At 38.2% G+C, this 25,955-nt stretch overlaps 1 protein-coding gene across 5 annotated transcripts in view; it reads right to left on the bottom strand.

Moving 5' to 3' along the window:
• Window positions 1-20,052: 20,052 nt before the first annotated feature.
• LOC112564878 (transcription factor A, mitochondrial-like) overlaps window positions 20,053-25,955 on the bottom strand; it is a 43,555-nt gene continuing 37,652 nt past the window's right edge. For 3 of the 5 annotated variants that reach the window (XM_025239973.1, XM_025239971.1, XM_025239972.1), the window contains 3 exons: window positions 24,357-24,421; window positions 21,163-21,328; window positions 20,053-21,028 (listed from right to left, as the gene is read on the bottom strand). In XM_025239973.1, the coding sequence (XP_025095758.1) occupies window positions 20,978-21,028; window positions 21,163-21,328; window positions 24,357-24,421 (282 nt within the window). In that variant the 3' untranslated portion in view covers window positions 20,053-20,977. Of the gene's footprint in view, window positions 21,029-21,162; window positions 21,329-23,974; window positions 24,093-24,356; window positions 24,422-25,238; window positions 25,311-25,674; window positions 25,828-25,955 lie in introns of those variants that run through there. The other 2 variants (XM_025239975.1, XM_025239974.1) reach the window with 2 other exon arrangements.

Genomic DNA, 25,955 nt, shown 5'->3' with positions numbered 1-25,955 from the left:
CTTTCGTAAGTTTCCTTTTTCGCCTATTTGACTATTGCTGATAGTTTTTTTTAAAACTTGTTTACGAAAAGTCAGCTTAGTATTGTGGTCTAGTTGTCTGGAAGAATAGTATTAACTTTTATGTCGTGATGATCTTTTATGAATTTCTATAACCTTATGTTTTCTTTAATTATAACATTTGCTGTTCGTATGAAAAACAGCATGGCCCACAATGTCGAAAAAGTCAAACGTTTCAATAAATGTTAGACCTTTGACAAGCTTTTCACTTATAAAACTGTTATAATGATGCTAAAAGTTTGCAAATAATTTAATTACCCTTAGGTTTAATAAAGTTTAAAAGTTATACCTAATAGAGTGAGTGATCAATAGGTGAACTCGTTATCTGATTTAAACTGAAAATTGACTTCACCCACTCTTCACAAAATTAAAACAAAATATTACAAATCTGGTGGTGATCCGATGTTGAAAATGTAAAGTGATTTACAAGTAGCAGAGAACAATCCTTTTAGTGATATAAGTATCATCTATTTAGGTGTGAAATGTAAACATATTTTGCCAATTGAACAATATGTCATAGTGTTCAAAACAGTCTTGAACGAAAGTGGGAGGGTCTTCACGATTGCATAATCAGTAAAGATATTTTATAAACTTCAAAAACAGCAAAATATTATAATTAATATATAGTATCATATATTTTTCAAAATGTAAAATTCTACTGAAAATGGAATGCCGATTTTTCGTGTTAAGCCATTAAGAAATATGTTTAGAATTTTGCATAAATGTGATCGCCTAGGGCTTTGATCATTACTGCAGCAAATGTGAATAAACTTTGAATTATAAGCAAATGTTTGTTCTTTTCTGTTGAAAAATGGTGTTTTGGGATTTTGAATTACTTGTAAAAATGTAATTTCTGTCTTTGTATTTATTTTGCTTATTTAGTGAAATAAATGGGCACCTTTGATTTTTAAAATATACAAAATTACATATTCACAAAATTTCAAAAATTTGTAACAAATCCAATTTTGAAGCGATTTTAATTTGCTTTTTAAATTCTCAGTGAACACTCTAATGTTACCGATCTCAGCAGTCTAGGTACGAGATTTTAAAATGTTTGGTCTATGATAGTATAACGGGGGACGCTCCCACGGCACTGGGTTAAGTCCCCACGATACCCAACGCCCCAAATATCTCGAGATTGCTCGACCAGTTGCACCGGGAGAACGCACCTGCTACAGAATAAAAGAAATTAAAGATGAGAATAAAAGAGTGAAACTGCGCACCTCGCTACCCGCCACAATCGGTCACACTTACCCGACATGCTGGGAACCACGTGGCTTCGTCACATTAGGACAAAGTGTGAATAGCAGAGAAGATAGCAGTGGACATATAACACGAGACCATAATAATCTACAACACTACTTTATTAATTCTACTACAACAATTAAACACAAACGTCCACTCCCTAACTTTAACCTAAAGCCCTAAATCTACAATCTAACATTTTGCTTTTAGAACAGAGGTGGACAAAGTTTTCTTTTTGCGGCAAAACCTTACACTCTTTATTAGGGAAATGGCCATCAGTAAACGCACAGGTTCAACAGCTCTGAGTCATCAGAAACCTGCAGACAAAACATGGTTTGCAAATGGAAGTGATAGTGCCATGTTTGATCATTATTGTAAGCATTGATTTCTGTGGGACGTGCTCAAATATAAATTCAAAACGACGAAGGTGCATTATGTGGGACATTTGCTGCATATCAGTCTTCATCTGTCTTTACACTCGAAATAATTCTTTCTCAATCGTGATGTTCAACGGTGTTCAGTGACATATTTTTGCCAGCAAGGTTCTGTGTGAGTGTGCTCACTATAATAAATAACTAGATATTCTCTATTGAACGATTTTAAGAACGAGAAACTGAGATTCTCGTGTTCCATGGAAACTAGTGGAAGCAACGTGTTCATGTCAGTGCTCTTCCTGCTGTTAGTTCCCATGGACGTTTGTGTCGAACGACTCGTTAAGATAAACCGTTCACTGAGGCAGCACATGAGGTTACCTTTGACATGAATTGAAAGAACAGTCGTCAAAAAATATTTTTCAAATTTCACGGTTAATTTACTTTCATTGTCTAGGATGTCGCCAATAAAATATATTGCTTCCTCTGCAGTGGTGGCTTCTGAATTTATAAAGTGCTAATATCCTAGTGTAAATAAAGAACTAGTTTGTAACGCATTCATTTTCTCAGTTTTGATTGTCAATGGCATGTTATGTATAACTGTACAGCTATGAAAATATTAAAATTTCAAATATTTAATCTTTGTTGTAATACTTTCAATACATTCCAATACTTCAAATCATTCTTGTAGTTTCAAAAGAGAAAGAGCAACCGCTGTTTAGAAAAGACTAAGCCATCAAAATTCGATTTTTCCATTTCTACAGTTTTGTGAGGAATACGCTGAGCCAGGGAAACATTTTCATTAATTTTCGTTAATTACTTAACATCGTGCTTATCACAGCAGGAAGAATTCAAGAGTGCTGTGTCATCAGACGATTGGAGACGACAAAATATGCAAATCATAGTAATGGCACAGTATTTGCTATCCAAACAACTCTAGCAAAGTAACAACACTTTTCAAGTATTCCATGGCATCTGCCAGGCCCATCTCCCGCCCTCCACACAACAACCCATGTATGTCTAGTAAGCAGTTGTGTTCTTACTGTCTTACGACACCTAGTTATTCCTGTGGAGGGACCTTCCTCACATCAATAATTCTTCTTTCCATCGACAAATTGTAAGCAAGCGGCTGACTGGTAGTTGGTGTATGTTTAGCACGAGCAACAACTTTGAAATTAGAGATGAGCAATGCTCAGGCACGACCTGGCACCAAGTAAAGGTTCTAACACTAATTTACGACAAAAAGGTCATAGAGCTTCCTGCTTTGTTCTTGTATGTAGTTTTTATTTGTATTGCTCCTAAAATATGCTTTCAAAATATTGTTAACATTTGTCTCATACACGCATGCAGGGCCTATCATGAAGGGTCTCTTACGTATGCACGTGCACAAGATCACACCATCAAGCTGCACGTGGACAGCTAGCAGCAACCAAAACTCGCACCATTCTTTAATTAAACTTTATTGCTTGAATGACTAAACAACAGATAGAGTTTCTAAAACATATTTCTCTTATGATATTAGCAAGTGCGTCTGTTTCTTTGACAAAACACAGCAACATGGCACAAAGCATGAATGTAAGCGGACTCTTAATTATAAACTCTCAATGTTAATAGTTTAATTACACATCACTAATCACTTTATAGCATAAACAGGTCACTTGTCTGTCTTTCCGTTCGCCTGTCCTGTAACATGACCATTTTATCTCTAAACATTTTCTGCAGTTCGAGGCTAGGTGTGAGAGCAAGCTTAGCATTACAGAACAAAGCAACATTGGTGTTTGCTCCAAACATAAGATTAGTGTAGATGCCAGTGTCACAAAGAAACGAGTCACATTTGTAGAAAAAGACTCCATGACTACTACACTGATTTTCTGACATTTCGGACTGTTATTTTTCGAAAACATTCACCTTCTGCACAAAAAAAATGAGACCAATCGTTGAAACACCTTTTAAACGCATTCCGATACTCTAGATTTTTCCACGCATAAATAGCAAAATTGACTGCAGAGTTGAAATAAACAGCCATAAGTAACACGCCGGTAACCCTCTCATCAGTATCTGTCCCTCTGTCGAAGAATATGGAGAAGATGATGAAGGGAATCCAGGAACCACAAAACAAAGTGTTGACGGCCACAAACGCATGGACAGACACAGTCTTCCTCGTATTCTGAGAGGACAATGAGGACTTGTTGTGTCTTTGTTTTGTTTGGGTTTTGAGGCTGGCACTTGCAGCATCACTGGAAACAGTAGGATGCAAGCTGCCTACAGGGGTCGAGACTACAGCAGGATCTGATGGAGTCTGCAGTGATGCACCAGCTTCTATTTCAGTGTTCCGCATCAATACACACGACTGAGGGACTGGACTGTCCCCTCGGTGTAACACCGTAGGTAGTCCAGAAGTCACGTGACCTCTTTGCTCTCCTAAAGATGGATCAACTCCAGCCGCTGGCTCGCAGGTTGCTCTGTTAGCTGATGATTGAGTGGGTGGTGTACATGCAGACGTCGACATGTTTCCTTCGTACGTATGTGTCGCTGTCACGTGACCGCTTGCACGTATTTTCCGCCGTTGGCTACGAACTACACAGGCAATCGTCAAATAACACGCACATGTCATCACTGACTGCACAAGCACGAAAGCAAGTGAAATTCTTTTCAGTTCCTTCGTCATAATAACCGTCATCGGCTTACACCCACTTTCTTCAAAAGTGTTGTTAGGTAAAATAGATACGCAACTACCAGCGAAGGACATAATCCAGATCACTAAGATAATTGTCTTTGTCACCCGCTCGCTCATAAACCGTTGGTATAAGTAAGGGTAGACGATGTAGATCATGCGGTCTATAGCTACGGCTTGTAGAGTTAAATAAGAAACACAAGTACTGTCTGCAGAAACAATGCTACCTGCTATGCACAGTCCATAACAATTGTCCATGAATGCTCTTGTTTGCGGGATGTAGAGAGAGGCCACCCCCAATAGAGAAACACCCACCAGGGTGTCCGCTATGGCAAGATTGAGTACATAGAGGTTGGCCTGCCACTGGTCACTGTGACGTAGCTGGGGCGTTCGTAGGACAACAGTAATGGTCAGCAGGTTGACCACAACAGCCACCAGACCTATCAGCAGGATAGTGACTGCTATGAAGATGTTGTCCAGTCTAGCTTCCATGAAGCGGAGAAAGACACAGGTCGGGTGAGTTGTTCGCTTTGAGTTCTGTCTATGAAACGAGCGCTTGGAACCACGTGACAGCTAAAAACAAACTGGGTGTTACTGCATCAGTGGGAACGTGTCAGGGAAAACAGAGTTAATGTAAAACCAAAGGGACTGGACACTCAGCCTGTTTAAAAGCATTTGAAAAATAAGCTTTATCAAGTCACGCTACCTGAATGATGTTTGCCCATTTGATCAAGAGATCACTGCACACAACACGCTGCCATTGCTGTGATGTGCACCCTCTCTCATCACCCGGCGTCTGATAACTCAGTTCTTGGTCTTCCTACTGTGATGGAAAGGAATGGGCGGGTATTATGCGTTATCATGACTCGTTCGCAGCAATAGGAAACGCATCGATCTCAAAACTGTTGACAGCAAAATAGTTTTAGAGAACAATAATAAAAACGCCCCGAGTAACCTGTACAGTCACGTGCGATGGGCACAGTTCATCAGGGTGTTAGGAGCGATAAGAACTTAGAAAAATGCAGAAGCTTCTGAATAAAAGGTGAGACTAAAGCTTTTGTACTCAGATGATGTGTAGCCTATGTGTTGATAAATGCTACTCTCCAACACATATGAAGCTATCATAAATTATGCCAATGGACAAATCAAATGATCTAGACGGCCCTACAAAGTATCACCCAATCCAGGTATGTATCCACTCTCAAAACACATTCAAAAGCTTCAACAAAACACTTCATAAAACTTCAGCCTCTCCAGATTAATTAGTCCGTATTTTACATACAGCATTAACATCTAGGGTGGAGCAATGGCTCTCTGCAACTCTGCAAATAGTTTTCTCACGTGTGAAGTTTAACGTCCAAGTACTTCGCTTTTTAATATTAATATAATCATCAACATTAAAAGATAGAATCCATTCTTCAAGCTGATTGCCGAAGAGGGGCCTGACGATATCACGACCTACTCTAGCCATAATATTGTTTGGCACTCTGGGATAGGGACGGATGATCTCAGTGATCGATCACACATGGTTGACGATTGCCTGCCAACTTCTTCGCTTACTTCTGTTTTGTCTCCGATTTACCTGTATGTACTTTTACCTGTATAACAGTCTAAGGGATGTTAATCTGTGTCCTTACACCACTTTTCAGCTTTTCATTCTGGTCAGGTGGTCTTTGTATGGCCTGATTCTTCTTTTTCTCGTGGATGATGTGGTCTCTGAAGGACATCAAAGGATCCTCCAGCATCTTATCTCAATGCTGTGAATTCTCTATTCCATCGTGTTGAAAAATAGCATTCATCCATGCATACGAAAGTCTTAGAATCGAGTTTTACTTTTAAAAAATGTTGATATTAATATACGGTGAATTCCTTCTTCTTGTTCATCTTGGTCTTTTTCTTCTTCTATTTTTCTTACACAAGTTTTGAGAGTAAGCCGTTATCTATTACTACAAACGAGCCTTAATTGAGCATAATACATGTGCATCCATTGCTATCACAGTAGGAAAGCCACGAGTGCTGAGTCACCAGATGCCGGCAGATGAGATAATGTGCAAATCCCAGTAATGGCCCAGTGTTTGCCAGCTTCTTGTGTGCAGTGATCTCTAGACCTAATGAACAAATACCATCTACGTCACGTGACTTGATAAAGCTTTCTCCCCAATTATTTCTAGTCATGCCGAGTGTCCTGTCCCTTTAGTTTTACATTAACTGTTTTCCCTGTGACGTTCCCGCTGGTGAAGTACAGACTCAGCTATTTAGCTGTCACGTGGTTCCAAGCGTTGGTTTATAGACAAAATTCAAAGCGAACATATCACCCGACCTGTCTTTCTCCGCTCCATGGAGACTAGACTGGACAACACCTTCATAGCAGCCGCTTTTATGCTGTTAAGCCTGGTGACTATAACGGTCAACCTGCTGACCGTTACTGTTGTCCTACGAACGCCACAACTACGTCACGGTGACCAGTGGCTGGCCAACCTCTATATACTCAGCCTGGCTGTAGCGGACACCCTGGTGGGTGTTTGTTTGGGATGGTTATCCGTTATGTATGTACCCGAAACAAGAGCGTTCATGGACAGTTGTTATGGACTGTGCATAATGAGCAGTATTGTTACTGCAAACAGTACTTGTGTTTCCTATAAACTCTACAAGCAATTGCTATAGACCGTCTGATTTACATCGTCTACCCCTATTTATACCAACGGTTTATCAGCGAGCGAGTGACAAAGACAATCATCTTAGGAATCTGGATGGTGTCCTTCACTGGTTGTTGCACATTCATGTTACTTAGCAACAATTTTGAAGAAAGTGGGTGCAAGCCAATGACGGTTATTATGTCAGAGGAATTGAAAAGGACTGTACTTGTTGTCTTGCTTGTGCAGTCAGTGATGACATGTGCGTGTTATTTGAGGATTGCCTGTGTAGTTCGTAGCCAACAGCGAAGAATACGTGCAAGCGGTCACGTGACAGCAGCACGCACGAAGGAAGCAAGTGAGTTAACGTCTGCACGGACACCAGCCAATCAAGTTAAAGCATCAACTAAGTCAACATACTTTGTGTCTGCGGCTGAGGTTCAACCACCTTTACAAGCAGAGGAAAGAGGTCACGTGACACTTGGACCAGATGCTGAGTTACACCGAGGGGACAGTCCAGTCCCACAGTCGTGTGTATTGATGCTGAGCACTGATATAGAAGCTGGTGCATCACTGCAGACTCCATCAGACCCTGCTGTAGTCTCGACCCCTGTAGTCGTCTTACATCCTACTGTTTCCAGTGATGCTGCAAGTGCCAGCCTCAAAACCCAAACAAAACAAAGACACAACAAGTCCTCATTGTCCTCTCAGAATACGAGGAAGACTGTGTCTGTCCATGCGTTTGTGGCCGTCAACACTTTGTTTTGTGGTTCCTGGATTCCTTTCGTCATCTTCTCCATGTTCTTCGACAGAGGGACAGATACTGATGAGAGGGTTTCGGGAGTGTTACTTTTGATGATTTATTTCAATTCTGCAGTCAACTTCGCTATTTACGGGGTAAACAATCCAGAGTATCGGAATGCGTTTAAAAAGTGTTTCAGCGATTTGTCTCATTTTTGGTGCAGAAGGTGAATGTTTTCGAAAATAACAGTCCAAAATGTCAGAAAATCAGTGTAGTAGTTTTTTTTTCTACAAATGTGAGTTGTTTCCTTTGTGTGACGCTGCCAACTAATCTAATGTTTCTAACAAACACGAAACATTCCAAACACTGATGTTGCTTTATTCTGTAATACTAACCTGAGGAAGTTTGCTCTCAGAACTCACCTTGTATTGCAGAAAATGTGAAGAAATACGATATCGCAAGACAGACAGACAGACAGACAAACAGACAGACAGACAGACAGACAGACAGACAGACAGACAGACAGACAGACAGACCTGCTGACATTATAAAGCGATTAGTGATGTGTAATTAAATTATTAAAATTAAGAGTGTGTCCACTACACATTCATGCTTTGTGTCATGTTTCTGTATGTTGTTCAAAGTTGGACTACACGGACTTGCTAATATCCTAACACAAATGTGCTTTAAACATTCTTTATCTGTTGTTTAGTCGTTTATACAATAAAGCATAAATTAAACCTGAAGTGAGTGTTGCTCGCTGCTAGTGTGCACGTCGGACGATAGTGTGATCGTATTCGCGTCCGCAGGTAAGCGACCCTTCATGAAGAGCCCTGCGTATGAATATGAGTTAAAGTGTTCAAGTATTTGGATTAATATTTCTATGATTAATACAAATAAAAAGCACCTCAAAAAAGCGTAGTCCGACGACCATTTTGTCCCACGTTAGTGAAGTGTTAGAGCCCTTGGTGCCGCCTCGTGTCTAGGCATGGCTCTTCCTCGCTGCCTTACCTTACTCCACTCTCGACGGTGCTATGGCAACCAACCAACAGTTGAGAAATCACACACACACATCTAGTCGTCTGAGGCCCAGGATAAAATTTGGGACACTCTCTTCTCTTTCACTCTGTCCTTCTCTTTTCCCGTATTCTCGTGTTTGCATATATGCCTCCCCCACCACCACTACACACACACACAAGTTGGTTCTTGTAAGTCACACCTCAAAGTAATAAGCTAAAAAATTTACCTACTTTAGAAAGGGTCTTTTTATTGTTTGGTATATTAGTATCAAATTACTATCATATTATTAACATAGAGGTCAAATTCCATTTGACTGGTATGTGAAGAAGGGTGATAAAATATCTTTATGTTTGTAAGGAAATTTTCGCAATCAAATAATTAAATTCATCACTTATATCAAGACTGTCACAGAGGCTTTAATTTCACAGTCTGCACCAACTGGTCGATGCTAACCCTCTGTAGGCCCACAAGTCTCTCGTCCAAATGGTTTGGATAAACACTCACGGCCGCAAAGCACAGTAATGGTTCCATATTTGCAGGTTCTGAGAAGAAATCGATGTCAATTTAGTTTGTATTCAAACAGGTGCACATTGCAAGATAATTCTTCTCAAAGATCTTTAGCTGGACCGTCCTCTGGATAACCGCAGACGTTTTTAGTTCTGTGTGAAGCCACACATTAGATGCTCGGTGCCATTCATCCGACAACAACAGCAACTTCCACCATTGACTGATAAAGCAGCCTGGAGATATAGTTTAGTCTCCTCTCGGGTGCTATGGAAAACAGTCTGGCAAACACGTTGATGTCAGCCGCCTTCCTGCTGCTAGGTCTGGTGGTCATGACAGTCAACCTACTGACCATCGTGGTCGTTCTGCGCTCGCCCCAACTACGTCACAGCGACCAGTGGCAGGTCAACCTGCACGTGCTGAGTCTGGCAGTAGCCGACCTTTTGGTTGGAACTGCGTTAGTGTGGATGGCCTGTCTGTTCCTGCCGGTAACCAGACAGGTCTTTGACAGCAGCTACGTGTTGTGTATGTCAGGGTCATCGTTGCCTCCATCAGTGCTGCCGCCTCCAACTGCACCCTTGGAACCATGGCACTGGATCGCTTCTGTTACATCGTGTATCCCTTTTGGTACGAACGGTTTGTCAGTGAGCGGACCACGAAGATTTACATCTTAGTAATCTGGTGCGCATCAGTAGTTAGTGCTTGTTGGGCTTCTTTGACGAGAAATAACTTTGCTACAACTGAATGCAAACCGGTCACAGTGGTGATGGTGTATGACACTAAGATCATTCTCACCGCCCTGTTGCTGTTTCAGTCTACTATGGCAAGTGTGTGCTACCTGAGGATAGCTTGTGTTGTTCGAACGCAGCAACGTCGAGTACGGGCCACTGTACCCACGCCGGCCAATCACAGCTTCAGAGACAATCATGTGATACAAGCAGAATCCTCCATCTCTGACAAAGATGAAGTGGTGAAGCCAGAGGCAAGTGCATGTAAGTCCTCTCCGAAGTCCTTAGTCCCTGATGCTCAAGTTGATTTATTTTCATCAAAGAATGTTGTTCTTGAACTTCAGCTCGCAGATTTTCAATGTCAAGAAAACAATGGCGATGATCTTCAAGCAGGTGAGACTTGTTCAAACAGTAGCCAGGTGGCGCTGAATTCAGATTCGGTATTGTTGCCAAGTGACCAGGTAGTTGCTCAGACAGAGAAAGTTGCCATTTCACTGGCTACGGATAAGACTGGAGAACTGAAAGGATCTTCCTTGGACTCTATGATATGTTCAAACGCAGCAGGTCCACAGACTGAACCTGCACATCCTGTAAATACAGGACCCAGTCTTGTGCATCACTGCATTGCAGACAGAACTGTGTCTAGGAGAATTCCTGAAAAAGATAGTAATGTGCAGAAACCACAATCTGTTGGTATGTTTGTCGCTATAAATGTCTTGTTTTCTCTTAGCTGGTTTCCGTTTATAGTTTACGTGATTTTCTTTGATAGAGGAACAGAGAACAATGATAGGTCCATGGGTCTAATTATAATGCCTGTCTATGCAAATTCATTGCTGAACTTTGCCGTGTATACTTGGAAAAACATCGAGTACAGAAAAGCCTATAAAAGGCTTTTTATAAATTTCGTTCATTGCGTGTGTATGAGACGAGCGTAGTGCGAGGTCCTGTAGTAGACGGAATAAACGGGAAAACGTTGACATCATAAAACTTGTGTATATATATATTGCAGATGAAAATGAAGAGGACTTTGTTTTGTACGTCAACGATTTTCACTTTTTCACTTTTCATTTTAACGATTTCCAAATTTTTATAATTTTGAATCAGTTTGAACTGTTTTTATTTTTGCATGCGCCTAGTTGTTCATTATCACAAAGAGTGTTGAAATTCTTCATCATCATCATCGTCATCATCATTGTCGTCGTCACGTCGTCGTCATCATCATCATCATCATCATCATCATCATCATAAATATCACAAAAATAAGTAGTCTCTATCTCCCGCTCCAGTTATCTCTGCTGAGATGCGAAGCTCTCTGATTCCAATGGTTTCAGGAAGCTCTCGCGCATGCTAATGAGCAAAATGTGTTTGCAGTATTTTCAGGCTCATTAGCAAATATCGATCTGATTTAATTTCTATTTAAGCTGCTGCACGCGGAGAAGGTAATTTTAAGGACCTGCAGCAGGACCATCCGTTGGATAACGGTAAAGTGTTTTCCACTGATTGTCACCGCCGTTGCACTGTCAGGTCAGGTGCGGACATTGCAGAAAAACTGAGGAAACACACTGTGTGCAAATTACTTACATTGAGTTATATTCCGGTCACTGTGTTGACAGAACTGTTACGAATCCAGAGCCATTACTTACCAGCTCCATGGCAACCATACTGGACAAGACGTTGATAGCAGCGGTGTTATTAATGATAGGTCTGCTGGTCATTGCAGTCAACTTGTTGACCATCGTGGTCGTCCTGCGGACGCCGCAACTACGTCACAGTGACCAGTGGCAGGCCAATATGTATGTGTTGAGTCTGGCAGTAGCCGACCTTCTAGTTGGAGCTGCGTTGGTGTGGATGGCCTGTCTCTTCATACCGGAGGCCAGAGCCATCATCGACAGCAGCTACGTGTTGTGTATGTCAGGAGTGTTTGTTTACACTGTCTTTATCACTGTATCCCATGTCACCCTACTGGCCATTGCGCTGGACCGCCTGTGTTACATCGTGTATCCTTTCTTCTACGGACGTTTCGTAAGTGACAGGTTCACCAAGGCCTTGATAATCACAATCTGGTGTTTATCTGTAGCTATTTGTTGCACTGTCATCGTCTTGCACAGCAGCTTTGTAACAGGGGGCTGTAGGTTTTTTACAAGAGGAAACGTGTACGAAAAAATATTTTTGAATTTGTCGCTAGTCTTAGAGTTTCTCCTGTCAGGTGCGTGCTACATGAGAATCGCCTGCCTTGTTCGGAATCATCAACGTCGAATACGGACAACTTTACAGGTAACGGCAAATATCAGGTCAACAGAGAATGGTTTTGTGTGCCAAGATAACAGTACTACTGCTGAAGACAAAGTGCTTAGGCCTAATGGAAGGATATATAAGTCTGGTAAACATATGTCTTCAGAGGAAGCTCAAGAGAATGGTCATCTTGAACCTCCGATCGTCCCAGCTGTTCAAGATCAAGGCAACTGTGGCGGCACACGACAGGCAGGTCCAGATGGTCCAGATAGTAGTGAGGTGGTGCTTGCCTCGCATTTTCATGTTAGTGAGGTAGTTCAGTCACCTGATGTTGACCTTTCGTTGACTACACAGACATACAAAAGGACAGGACTGGCCACGGACACCATATGTTTACACGGCACTCCAGAGACTCACACTAGTCCAGTCTCTAATCCTTGCACCTCTCAAAACGACAGTAACTTGAAGAAAAGTCAATGTATTGCTATGTTTGTGACTATAAACATTCTGTTTTCTGTCAGCTGGCTTCCGTTTGTATTTCACTCAATTTTCTTTGACAAAGGATCGGATAATGATGAAGGGATTGTAGCTGCAATTTTAATGCCAGTTTTCGCAAATTCTTTGCTGAACTTTGTCGTGTACACCTGGAAAAATATAGAGTACCGAAAAGCCTATAAGAGGCTTTTTATGACTTCCATTCACTGTATGCTTATAAGAAAATCTGGTATGTGAAATAAAAATCGCAATTGTAAGTTTTGTAAAGTTTTTTTGACAATGCTTTTAATGTTTTATTATTTAAATACTTATTATTTTAGATAGTTACTCACATTTATATTGACTTGCTTTGTTTTTTGATTACTTGATAATAAACTTGCTTTATATAGCTGAAATCCAATCAACCCCGCGACAAAAAATGTTTGTCATAAAAAGTAAAGTTTTTACTGCTAAATCTGATGAGACTTTTTAGAAAAGTTTAAATCTCTAGAAGCTATGTTTAAACATTTGTTTTCCACTCAGTAGATATACATATATATAGTGAATACTGCACGTCTGTATATTATTTTTATTTTCTTTCACCAGCGCTTTTTTGTGTTCTGATGCACTGTCGCCAAAACTCTAGGCCGTTTGCCAGATTATCCAACAGACAAACCTGTGTGATCAAACCTTTACTAAACTTCGAGTCTCCTTAGTTATAATCCTGCTTATGTTGTTACATGCAGAGGTGTGTGTGCATGCGTGTTGTATTTTTGCTTCATGCGTCTTGTTATATGTCTTTTCGACCTTTATACCTTACTCCAGGCCTTCACTGTCATCCCCTTGTCGATCCGTGCAAACGTGTTACATACGAACTTCCCTAGCAGCATCGGAAACCATAAGCTCAAGGGGTCCACCAAGTTTGTCTTGATCCGACTGTGATACAGGGGGTCAATCTATCGCAATGCTTGACTCATGGGGCATGGCGCTGCCAGCGCATGCGCACATAAGCCAAGCTCCACGCTCGCCGAGGCGAAACCAGAGTGCGGGAGATCATGCCCACATATAGGGTCGTGACCCCTAACATGGCAATGACCTTTTTTGGCCATGGCGTGCTACATACGACCGGCCGCCATTTTTCAAATTTGGAGTCTATACTTTGCCCAACAGAAAAGCTTCTCAAGCGGTCAATTTCTATACTGATACATGTGTTCGACGCTTCGATAACAGTACGTATAATTTTTATACTCTATATTAACATAGTATTGAGATTTTAACTACAGAAATGTCCAAATTTAATGCAGAATATCATTCTAACAGAAGAAAGAATAAGAGTACACATTAACGCCAATAAATGCACAAGTTTTCCAGACAGAGGTAGAATTCGTGCTCAGCAGTTCTGAACGCTTGTATTTGATAATTCTTTAGCGTTAGCAATGGAGAGAATTTGAAGCTGTCAGAATTTCCTCAAATTGCGATTACGAAAGTGGAACGTAACAGAGCTTCGACAGTTCCGTCTGTTTTACTGGCTACGATAGCGTTTAAAATGCCAGGTTTCTTCGGGCAGTATAATATTTTTTTCTCTTATTTATTGTGGGTTTGTTTTTTTTGTCTTGCAAGTCCTGGGCTGTGTGTGAACTATGCTGATTATTAGGCTCATAACCTTTCATGTTTATTTGTTCAAGAAGCAGTGTTTGTATGGTAAAGGATTTTTGGTGTAAATGTACTTGCTTTGTCACATATTGCTGATAATGTTGACAGATTTGGTCCTTTGGACTCTTAACCTCTGCCTCTCAATTTTATAAACTTTTTTAGGCTAGCTTAAACGACTTTTTTCAAACACCAAACTTTCCACTGCAGCAGCTAATTAAGAATATTTGTCAAAGAGCAGCATAAGGATTGTGTTCCCAGTGGTGAACCAAAAAAAAAACTTATATAGATAGCCCATTGACAACTGATTGTGACTGGAAGTATCATTTCAGACAACTTTAATGGTCTTTTTCAACAACAAATCATAATAACTGCATAATGGTCAATAATTTATTTTACTGTTATTCTAGATAGCTGGCTGCTGGCATTTTTAAGATGAAAGTGGTCACAGGGTGTGCAACTTCCCACCACAATCTATTGAACCAGATGCAAGCTTTCATTAATTAGAGCTATAAAGCTGATTCCTCATGTCCTATGCTTCCAGTTCTCCTGCACAAGTCATTAAGTAAGTGCCAATTACTTTTTGATTCATAATATTCATAATCCTTGTGCAGAAAGAAAATTTATGAAGCATGTGACCATTAATGGTCAAAATGACTTCTATGTTATTGTGTGCTGCAGATTTAAGGAAGGAGAAAAAGATAATACCTGAACTGTTTGAACACAGTCATTACACCACAGATTAGTGTAGCTTTTGTTGTGATGCTGCACTATAAGAGTGTGTATTATTATACTTTTGATCTTGATTTGTGAATCTTATTTGCCTTCTATATTTATTTCCATGCAGGTAACTACCAAGAATCTAGCTGAATCTGCAAGGGACAAAAAATGTCGGAGGTGGAGAGTGATGACAAAAATCGCTCCCACTCAACCAAAAAGGATACGGATAACTCCGATTAGATTTCGGTCTGTTTTCATTTCCTCTGCTTAATATTTAGGGAATTTTTTTTGGTGGACATCATGTAGGGACACAAGGCTGTGTCTTCTTTCTGGTAAAATAGCATACAAGTGATAAACAAGTTTTGTACAATAACAATAAAATGTTCTTAAAAAAATTTTTAACAACCTATCAGCAGCTGACAGTTTTAAATGTACTAAGCTGAAAAAAGTTTATGCAAATGTATTCATTTGACACAGGGATGCCACAGCTAACAGCGAAGAGAGAAGGATGCCGAGGAATCACTATATGCTGACCATTCAGTTATGCAGCAATGTCCACCCACCATTGCCATACTCTTTGCCACTAGTGGTTACGGCACCATCTCAAGCGGTGTCCCAAGTAGCAGCTTTCAAAAAAAGGACTGTTTCACCTTTTTGCCTTCACACCCCCAGCGCCTTCCGATTCCATTGTCTGGTTTTCAGCCTGCCAGCATAAAGACCCCATAAACCCCTTGGAAGGTAATTTTCTTAAAGCCATTTATGTTTATAATCATTTTAGCTTTTTTTTTCTTCTTACCCTTGGCCAAGAGTTATGAACATGCTTTTAATGAGTTAATCTCAACTGGAAGTGGAAAAAAAATCCCAGCCTTTTGCCATAGTGAAAAAATTTGAAACAATATGGATCACATATCAAATAGATATGACAAATGGTAAAGAGTAACCAAAATAAATGGTATTTTCCAGGCATTGTGAACTATAGCAAAGCTAGCAAAGAATCAGTATTTTACGTGTTTTACTGCTATTGTGTTCTTAGGTTAGAACTAAACTAGAGAAAAGTTGGGATGCAACAACTGTCTCTTCTGGAAAGAGATGAAGAATGATACAAACACCTTAAAAGGATGTTTACATGGATGGAGGAACAAGAACAGGAAAGGCAAATGACACGGGAAATCTGCCAGAGGGGTTCCAGTCTCCCTTAACAATCAGCAGAAGATGTAGAAAGAGTCTTGAGGGAGATATGAAGACAGACCCATAAAAAAGGACATGCTTGGTATGTGCTTTATTCTGATTTGTTAGTAGGAGCGAGTCAAATTCTTTTATCTGATTCCCTTTAAAGTTTCATACCATACCATTCATTGTATAACAACTATATTCACATGTTTGCAGTACTAAAAAGTATATAAAGGCATTGTTATGGTGCATTGATTAGAGCAGATAGTAAATTTTCTGTACCCACTTTTGCTTGGTTGTATGAAACTTCATGAATTGTTGCTGTCTTTTTTTTGGGGGGGGGGGGGGTCGTCTTTAAATACTATTGTGTCATAACAGGTATTATAATGTTGCCTATCTGCAATTTTTTTTTAAATGATGTGTATTTATTTTTTGTCAATGTTATAAATAAACAGGAATGCCAATTCGGTGATGCGTTAGGAGAATCCTTTCGACATGACCAACGTTCGATTAGCATGAGTGAGGGGGCTTCTATCTGTGCTATTTTTTCATTTTCAATGGTTGGCCTGATTACCCAACTTCAATGAGGCTACTCAAGAACCACACCCTTCATTTTACAAACAGTTTCAGGTGGTTAGGATTTAAACTATTTTGACTCTGTGATGTGTGCTGTGTATGCGGTCTACAATTAATAACATGAAGTCATAAAATAGGACTGTTTAGGATCATTGTTCTTACTATCTTTAGTGTTTAGGATGAACATTAAACGACCTAACTTGGACTCTGCTAGGTGCAGACAGAAATTTTTGTTTATGGATCATCTAAAAAAAAAAAAACTGGACAGAGAGATAAATGCAGGCCTGGAGACTGTCCCTCCATCATTTTACTCAGTTTATTGATTAATTACATTGCCAAAATAAAATATGGACACACATGTTTACGCAATTTCTAGACGACTGTAGTCCTTTAATCAGCTCGTATACTGTGTAGAAAGGAATTAAAATGACAGTTTATAGAGCATCTTTACAGTTCCCATGTGTATTGGGATTGTTTTTAAATTAGAATTTCCAGAGTTTTTCTGCCTATAGAAATTCTAAACTGAAAATTCAAATGCATTTCCACTATGTAGTTTCCATTTCTGTGTTTCTCTCTAACACTTTAAAATCTTTTTAATGCCAATTTACATATCAGTATAATTTGCATTTGTACCTCTTTTTTGTTGTTTCCACATTATATTCTGGATTTTAGGGTCAGTAACCTACAATTAAGTGATTACTTTTTTATGCAGACCTCATATTCTATATATTGTTCTATTTTTAGAATGCTGCAAGGAAATACAAGTTATCCTGAAGCTAGGCTACGATGCTGACTTGGCATGCATCACTTGGTGTTAAATGGTGCTAGGATCAAGAGCAATGGCAGAAGGGAAAGCTGAGCAACACGCCTATACGTCAGTTAATTTTCTGAGGGTGGGTGGAAAGAGTAAAGCTGATGCAACTTTCTCACCATACACGTTGTAAAATTCTTGTACATAAACCTGGCATACTAAATCTGGATTTATATAATTATATAAAACCTGTGCTTTGATTATTATTCTACTTTAACCCATTAATTTATCAATGAGAGTATTTTCAACCCGATCCAATAGAGATGTGTTGTGGTAAATTCAGAATCACTTTATATGTTTACAGTTCTTTTCTAATACCTTCTAAAATTCTTGAACATGATTGTGTTTCAAACATGTTTTTGATGGTTTCCTCTTCTTAGTGATAAAGGTGGAATTTAAAATTTTAATCTGTTTTAAAAGATTGTAGTTAATACCATAAAAGCTGCAATCCCAACCTAGAACCCTTTTATAGTTAATTTCATGACTTTGATTTATTTTTAAGAAATGTCTATTAAAAGCACACTCTTTTTTGACCAGCAATTCAGTTTCATACTTATATTGATAATATCATAGATCTTTGAACCTTTCTCTTTTTGGGAAAATTGTAATTGAGTGATTAAGGAAACTGCAATTTAACTTTAATGTTTGTCAATGGAAATGTTTGCATCTCGCTTCTTACAACTTATAATTAATAACGAATTATTGCATTAATATATCAGAGAAACATTTTATGCTATGCAAACAGACAATGGCTTTAAAAAAATTTTATATATTTTTAAAAATTATTTTTTTTTTATCAGTGTTTGCTTTTTATCCTATTTATGATAACATTTTTACCTTGATAAAATCAAAATTGTCATATGCTATACAAATGAGACAATGTTTAAAAAAAATTGTATATTTTTAACATTAATTTTCTTATAAGTTTGCTTTTTATCTTATTTATGTGTAATTATTTTTACCTTGATTAAATGTAATTGTTTACTGACTATACAAATGAGTCCAATGCTTTAAAAAAAATTGTATATTAAAAAAATATCTTTTTTAAGTAGTTGACTTTAATCTTATCCTTATATTTTACCTCAATAAATCGCCAAAAATGACAAAAATCATGTTCTGTTTTTTATAACATTTTGCACTTTTGTGCACTCTTTTGCTGCTTGTTATATATCATTATTATTCGCAAAATACACAAATTATACTCCATATTTGAATATTGGTATTTTATAGGAATGCATGTCTTGATTTAGAAATATGTAAATCAGAGATATGCGAAATCCCAAAATACCACCATAATCTGAAGATATAAGATAGTGGATATACTAAAAAAAAAAAAAACGGGGACTACCCATGAGCCAATCAGGTTGACACTAAGCCACGTCACAAGGGGGAGAGAAGCGTCCCACGCTTGTTTGACAGGTAAAACCGACAGTGACCCCGTTGTTACGGCACCGTTTCCCACTTTCGCTATGGGTCGACGCCCATTTTGCCCACACATGGCCCCGGATACTCAACACTGTTGTCCACCTGTAGCCAATAAATTCCTAGCTGCTGGGTTGACATCGTCGTCGTTCATATTTTCCAACAATAAACTCTTCTGAAAAAAAGACGATTGTGCTTGGAGCTTCAGTTCTCATGGGAACCTTTATCATCGAGCTGAAAGCAACTATAGTAACCATAGTAAAACTAAGAGCTGTGATGACATGGCGTGCAACCACATGTTGCGTCTCTGCAGGGAATCCGGACCAGCAGGTGGCGCTAAGATGTTTGTAGTTGTCTTGTATGTGGACGTGAATTGGTTCGTATAGGCGTCTTTACTACATGTTGATAATACAGTCTTTACACAGAAGTCGCTGCCATTGTTGATGTTTCCTACCGTCATCAGTTCCGTGCATTTCTTTGTTTATTATGGCCGATCTTCAAAATAAAGTGCAGAATTTTGCCAAATCTTAAAACGTATTTCATCACTTGTTCTTATTCAGAATTAGAAGCATTACCTGCACTATACCTAGGTCATTTTCCGATAATAATCATGATGTATAAGACTATGTTTTCTCGTAAACAAGAGGCACCAAAGCATCACTGTTATAACTTCATATATTTTTTAATGATCTCTCACTGGTATATGTTTAACAAAGTAAAGAGTAAGACGCTAAAAAATTGACATTCATGAACAATAACATCTTGGTACGACTGTTTTAGCGTCTAGGGAATTTTATTTAATTAAATGGAAGCTTTGTTAACGATCTCGTCATGACATACATCGATGTTGCAGGTAGATATATATCCTTTCATTCAAATAACTGTCTATACGTATTAAGCAATTTTTGTAAATGTTTTGCTTTCCCCCGAGATGTGCTTGTCTGTGCCCTTTCCACACACAACAAAGGCAGGCAGCCAGGCATCCAGCAAGCAATAACGACAAATACATCAAATCGGTTACACTTAAGCAAAGACAAACTTTATTAAAAATATTTTCAACATAAGGCCTGTAACTATTTTTGTCAGTAGGATTGTCAGGTTGCTCCCTTTTCTTTAAAGGATTATTTTTACCTGCCCTGTTCAACTTAGTATGCTTAGCTCATATACCACAGATTGCACCTTGACGACATAATTATAAAAATCAACTCAATTTTTTTGCAGGAAGCTAAAAATTCTTAAAATCGTGCAATCTTCCTCTGTAATAATGCATCTAAATGTTAGTGATGCTTACCTTGTACATATATTCTGATCATCTTTTAAAGCCGAGCTAGTTTAAACATTTTTCCCAAATTGATCAAAATCAAGGTTTAGTAATTTATCAATAAAGGTAGCAGTAGACAGCTCCTAATAAAGTATTTATGCTCACACTACTTCTCTTTACACAAAATGTATCACATGGATAACTAAATCTCACTAAAACCTAATATAACATTCCCTTATTTAAGAACAAAACATTCGAATAATAATTCTAAGCTTTTTCGTTGATGGGCATTTTTTTCAAAATTAATTTAAAACTAAAGTTCTTACAAACATGCACTTTTTCAGATTCTTGCTAAGTCTTAACGCATTTATTGTTGTTTAGTTGTAAGTAATAACTGTAACCAAAAATACTTTAGATAACTGTTTTATAAATAAAAGTGCTTTCTGTGATTTCCCTTTTTCAGAAAACTGTTTGATATGTGATCTCTATGTCTTTCTTGTACCTCTTCTACCCCCCAGGGCAATCAAGTCAAGGTAAAACACAAAATTACACATTTATAATATTGTCAGTTTCTCAATTTTCTCATACAAATAGTGATTTATAATTAGCCCAATAAAGCAAAAGATAATGATTTATGTACACAGGAAAAGTGCTTTTAGTTTCAGTTAGTCAGTTGTTCTTTTCTTTCTACTGTAATTCTGAGTCTCCTTGAATTTTGCTAGATCCCCTTGTGACTGTCTGAAAAAAAATATTAAATGATCATAAAACACTGTCCAAAAAAAAATAATAATAATAATTCTAACTGTACACATTAAGCAACACTCTACAATCAGTTCATAAGTACAGATGACCTTTGCAGCATGCAGACTTACCTTCTCAAATTCTTGTACTTGAAGTTCATAGTCTTCCTTCAATCTCTGAAGCTTTGTCCCATACTTTTTCCTCTGCCATACTTTGCCACTCTTTATGACTTTAGCCTTTTTCTTCCTATCTTTGGGGGCAACTTCCATTAGCTGTCTTGTGATTTCATCTACATCCCTGTAACAGCAAAACACGTCTTGCAAACCTGGATCTTCCTGATCTGTCAATCTTGACTAATGTCGATAAAGAAATGGGTCGAAAATGAGAAATGTTCCACAATGATTATGACCCTCCAAATGTATACAATTTTGAAACACAAAAAAGACCCATGCTTTGTTATTAAAGCTGAAGATAAACTGGATTGTAAAGAAGCATAAAAGCATACAATTATTTTCATTTTTGTTGTAATTTATTATTCATCCCTTCATTACAAAGGGCAGTCTGGTGGCACAAAAGTTAGCACCTGTCACTAATACAGTGAAGGTTGGCTGTCCTGAGTTCATCTCTCAATACAATACAATTTTATTGATCCCCAGGAGCAATTGAAAATAGTGCTCGTACTAGCAATAACATATAAATGATATAAATGTACATACTGAAATAGTGTCTCTCACACATACATATTCCTAACAACAGACACAATGGATGACCTCAGGCTAGTACAAGATTACGGCAGTAGAGTTTATGAAGTGAATGAGTTGTGCTTACGATTGGTTCTGCATATAGGCATCACATACCTACAGCCAGACCAAAAGTGAAAACACATGATCAGAAATAGAATGAGGGTTGCCTTCCTGAAGATTTGTTGATGACATAAGGGATTTCCCTCTGCCTGATTCCAGTGATCTTGGAACAGATATTAACAAGGGAGACAAAGCTGTTCCTGTTCCCTAGGGAGAGGCTGTGGAACCAAGAGATGAATGAAAAAGTGAAGAGACTTTCAATAAAGGAACTGATAGAACCGGGTGAGGACAGCTAACAGAGAGGTACAGACACTGTTGGCTCTTACAGAGGATCATATCAGTGTTGAAGTCCCATATCTGGACTTGCATTTACTTTAAACATTTTCTACTTTTTCCTGAGAAGGAATAACTGCATTCAAAAATAGAATAAATGTTCTGTAGCATTACATGGCTTTTACAAATTCAGGATTTAGTAAATAAACGTAGCTTGAAGTCACAAATCAAAGGTCTTGGTTAGTACCAAATGCTCAGGCCTTATTGAAATTCTTGCTGTTCTTATTTTAAACTGTAAATTACACATACATGGTTAATTTTCATAAATGTGCTCACTTTGAATATGAACATTAAACATGCATATTTGCTAAAATACTGCATTGGTAAGCCTTTGTGTGTGTGAAGCAGACAGCATTCAAAATAAAACTGTATGATGTATGAGAACTTAGTCCATATCTGCTTTCATCATTGCAGTAGCTTCTAAAAACTGATTTTTTTTTATGTGATACATTATACAGTAGCAATGCATAGCCCTGCCAAAACACATCTCACATCATGTTTCAACTGGAGGAGAAAGTACTGAAAGAGTTTAATACTTAAAACAAAGTTTTAGTACACAAAAAGATACTGTTTTTTTAAACTCCATTTTTATATTTCAAAGGTTTTATGCCTGCCATTCAAATTTTTCATATCAGCTATGCCATTTTTGTCCAGACAAATCTTCATTATGAGCTTCATATGTGACTTACTTTAGTGCCAATGTAATAGTTGTGGTTCTTGAGAAAATGTTTTAGGCTGAGCTGTCCATGTGGTCGATTGCAAAGTTTTATCCCCATCGTGATTTGTCTCTCGTGTCACAACCTTTGTTCAGAGAATAGGTGGGGGTAGTGCACTGTACCTCAACGCTATTGTCATGTTAATAGACTGTACAGTGCAGGATCAACTCCGCCTGGAAACTCCCTGGGTAACCTGCCGGTCCCAAGCCCGGATGAAGGAGGAGGGATGGGCCTGGGGCTAGCAACCCCACCCTGTATAACAACTATGCTACAGAAGCTGCAAATGCAGCACCATCACTTTGTGTGGTGTAGTTGTGGCACTATACTCCTGGGGATGATCAGGAACAAGAAGACAGTGCAGGACAAAGATGTTGGATGGGACCAAATTAGAGCTCAGACGCAATGGACAGGCTACCAAAGCAGGTATTATGAGCATCCTTTCATCCAGCTTAATGATTATTGACATGTGAGGAAGATTTAGATAGTGAAGCTATGCCGCCCGCAAGGGATTCATCGTTGTGTATTAAAGACAGGTACGAATTGCATCAGATGTTTTCTATATTTACACTGGTGTCCATTTCAGAATGGTATTATGTCTCTGTGCTGTATTGCTTTTGATGTGCATATATACTTTCTGTTTTTAGTGTTCTTGTAATTTGTGTCAAACACGTGTATGCTTGTGTTCACTGAGAATTAACTGACACTGTTGCATGACATAGGTCAATGAGTGACCATCGAATATGCTGGGAATGTCTGGGAGTGTGAGCCCCTGTTGCAACAGTGCACACAAAAAAAAAAATAGTCTGTGCAATGGCGTAAAAGTCACTTGTTAGTTATCAAGAGTACCCAGAATAGGAGTAGCACAAATCCCAGGTTCATCTTTTAACAATGATAGTCTTACTGAAATCAATGAATGCTTTTTTCTTCCTAGGCAAAATATCTGTCCAAGATCAAGTGAAATAATTCTTTATGCTAAAATTTCTCTTGCGGACTTAAATTTGTGATTTGATTGGTTATGACATCACTACAACAAGTGGAGCATCTAAATAAATAAATACTAATGAAGTGCACAAAAATGTAAAGGAACATACATTAGGGTGTTTCTGTTTATACTTCGAAATCTTTGCATTGTAGAAACACTGAAATGCGAATGGTAGGGCAGGTGGTTTCCCTTCATGTCTTATTTTATTTTTAGCTGGATTGTTTTGTCTGCATATGAAAGACAGAAAATGCTGTTAGAAATGATCTTGAAAAATTAGAACAGTGGTAAGGTATGTAAGCAGAACAATGGGAGGATGTACATTTCTTATTACTGTGACCTTTTGTCTCTATCTAATCTCAATTCTACATATAAAGTATTTCGAAGAAAAACAATAACTTGATATGGTCTTATCTTTTTTAAGCTGACAAATTTGATCAGTTAGGATTAAAAAAAAAAAAAACTTAACTTAAAATTCTGCAGAGTATACTCACAAGAACTCTTCATTTGCTTTCACAAAGTCTTCCCAATCCTTAATGTACTGCAAATGATACTTCACCTAAAACAATACAGTAAAACTGTGAGTGCAAAAAGAACACCTTTGCAAATTTCTTGACCCTGCATCTTCTCGTACACTATGTATGAATAAAAAGATCAAACCTTTAGAGAGAAAGCACTGTTTTCCTAGCATCACACCACCTCTTATTTTGTCACTGTTCTTTAAAGTCTTATCTAGCATAGACCATAAGGAAGAATTAACGGTGGATTAGAAGACCATTTTTACTTTCCAATTTCTAAAAACATCCTAACCTTTGACTTCTGTATTCGTATTAGTCAAATGGACAGAAACAAAACTTCCAGTGTTAAAGATTTAGGTACAACAGCAGAACTTCAACATTTCATACTCACCCTTTTCCTTTTTATTTTAGGTGAAGCATCAGATAAAAGTTCCATAAGTGTTCTATGCTTACGAACCTTTTTAACACTTTGTAACACTTTTTCGGTGATAATGGCTTTACTAGCTGGACAGTTTAAGAAGTAATTTAAAAAGGTAAAAGCAACAAGAAGACATAAGGATTATTTTCCTTAGAAATCTAAACATTCTATTCTCATTGACTCCACAACTAATTAAATGATAGTCAATCTATAGGAATCTAATTTTATGTGTTTAAGCATCTGCTTTGTTGTATGTTAAGCTACTTGTTTCTAGTCATAAGTATAGCTTAGCGCTCACCTCTGCATATGAAAATGCGCTGTACTAAATTTAATTGTTATTGTTACGATACTATATCCTAATTCAAAGCAGTCAACCTGCCTACAACATTATAAGGTTTGCAAGGTAGAAGTAAAATGACAGGAAAAAACTTGATACTCACCCTTTTCACTTTTATTGGTGATGCTTCTTTAGCATCCTCCAAAATATCATTGAGGGTACGATGCTTTCGTACCTTAAAAAAAAATTTAAAAAATGAAGAATCCAATAGATCCAAACTTTACAGAAGTCAAATTGTGATGGTTCATAATTGTTTTTGAGAACCAAAAATATTTAGTCAGCTCTAGAGAAATAGCATTTTGCACAGTTACTGTTAAAAAAAAATGCAACCAACAAGACCTTTATAAGAAGGCCCTTAAAACACATGAAAAGAGACAGGGTTAGGTACAGCAGTACGATGCCATTAACATACAAAACACACACACACACACATATGCAGAGTGTGCAAACAAACATGCATCACCACACTCTTATAAGATAGTAGCAATCTCTGTAACCTTTACACTGGAAAAACATAGAAAAATCTCTAAAACACATACCTGCTGTTCCAATGCTTTCCACATTCTTCGGCATTGCTCTGTACACTTTATCCCAGTTTATTTTCTTTTCTGTTACTTTATATGACAAAGAATACTGATCTGGGCATTGTGATCGAATTTACTCGATCTGAACTGTGGAGATGCTTTCTATCGCACGCTGGGGGCCGTTCGTTATATCACGAACTAAATGCGTCCGTGGTTATATAATTTCTGAGTACAATATAAATGAAATTCTTTGGTTTTGCCAAGTTTTATAGAATTGACTTGTACAATATAGAATG

Source organism: Pomacea canaliculata, linkage group LG5 (genome assembly GCF_003073045.1).
Source record: "Pomacea canaliculata isolate SZHN2017 linkage group LG5, ASM307304v1, whole genome shotgun sequence".
Lineage (NCBI taxonomy): Eukaryota > Metazoa > Mollusca > Gastropoda > Architaenioglossa > Ampullariidae > Pomacea > Pomacea canaliculata.
The sequence above is the reverse complement of the archived record's forward strand: the minus strand, read 5'-3'. Positions and strand labels throughout refer to the sequence as shown.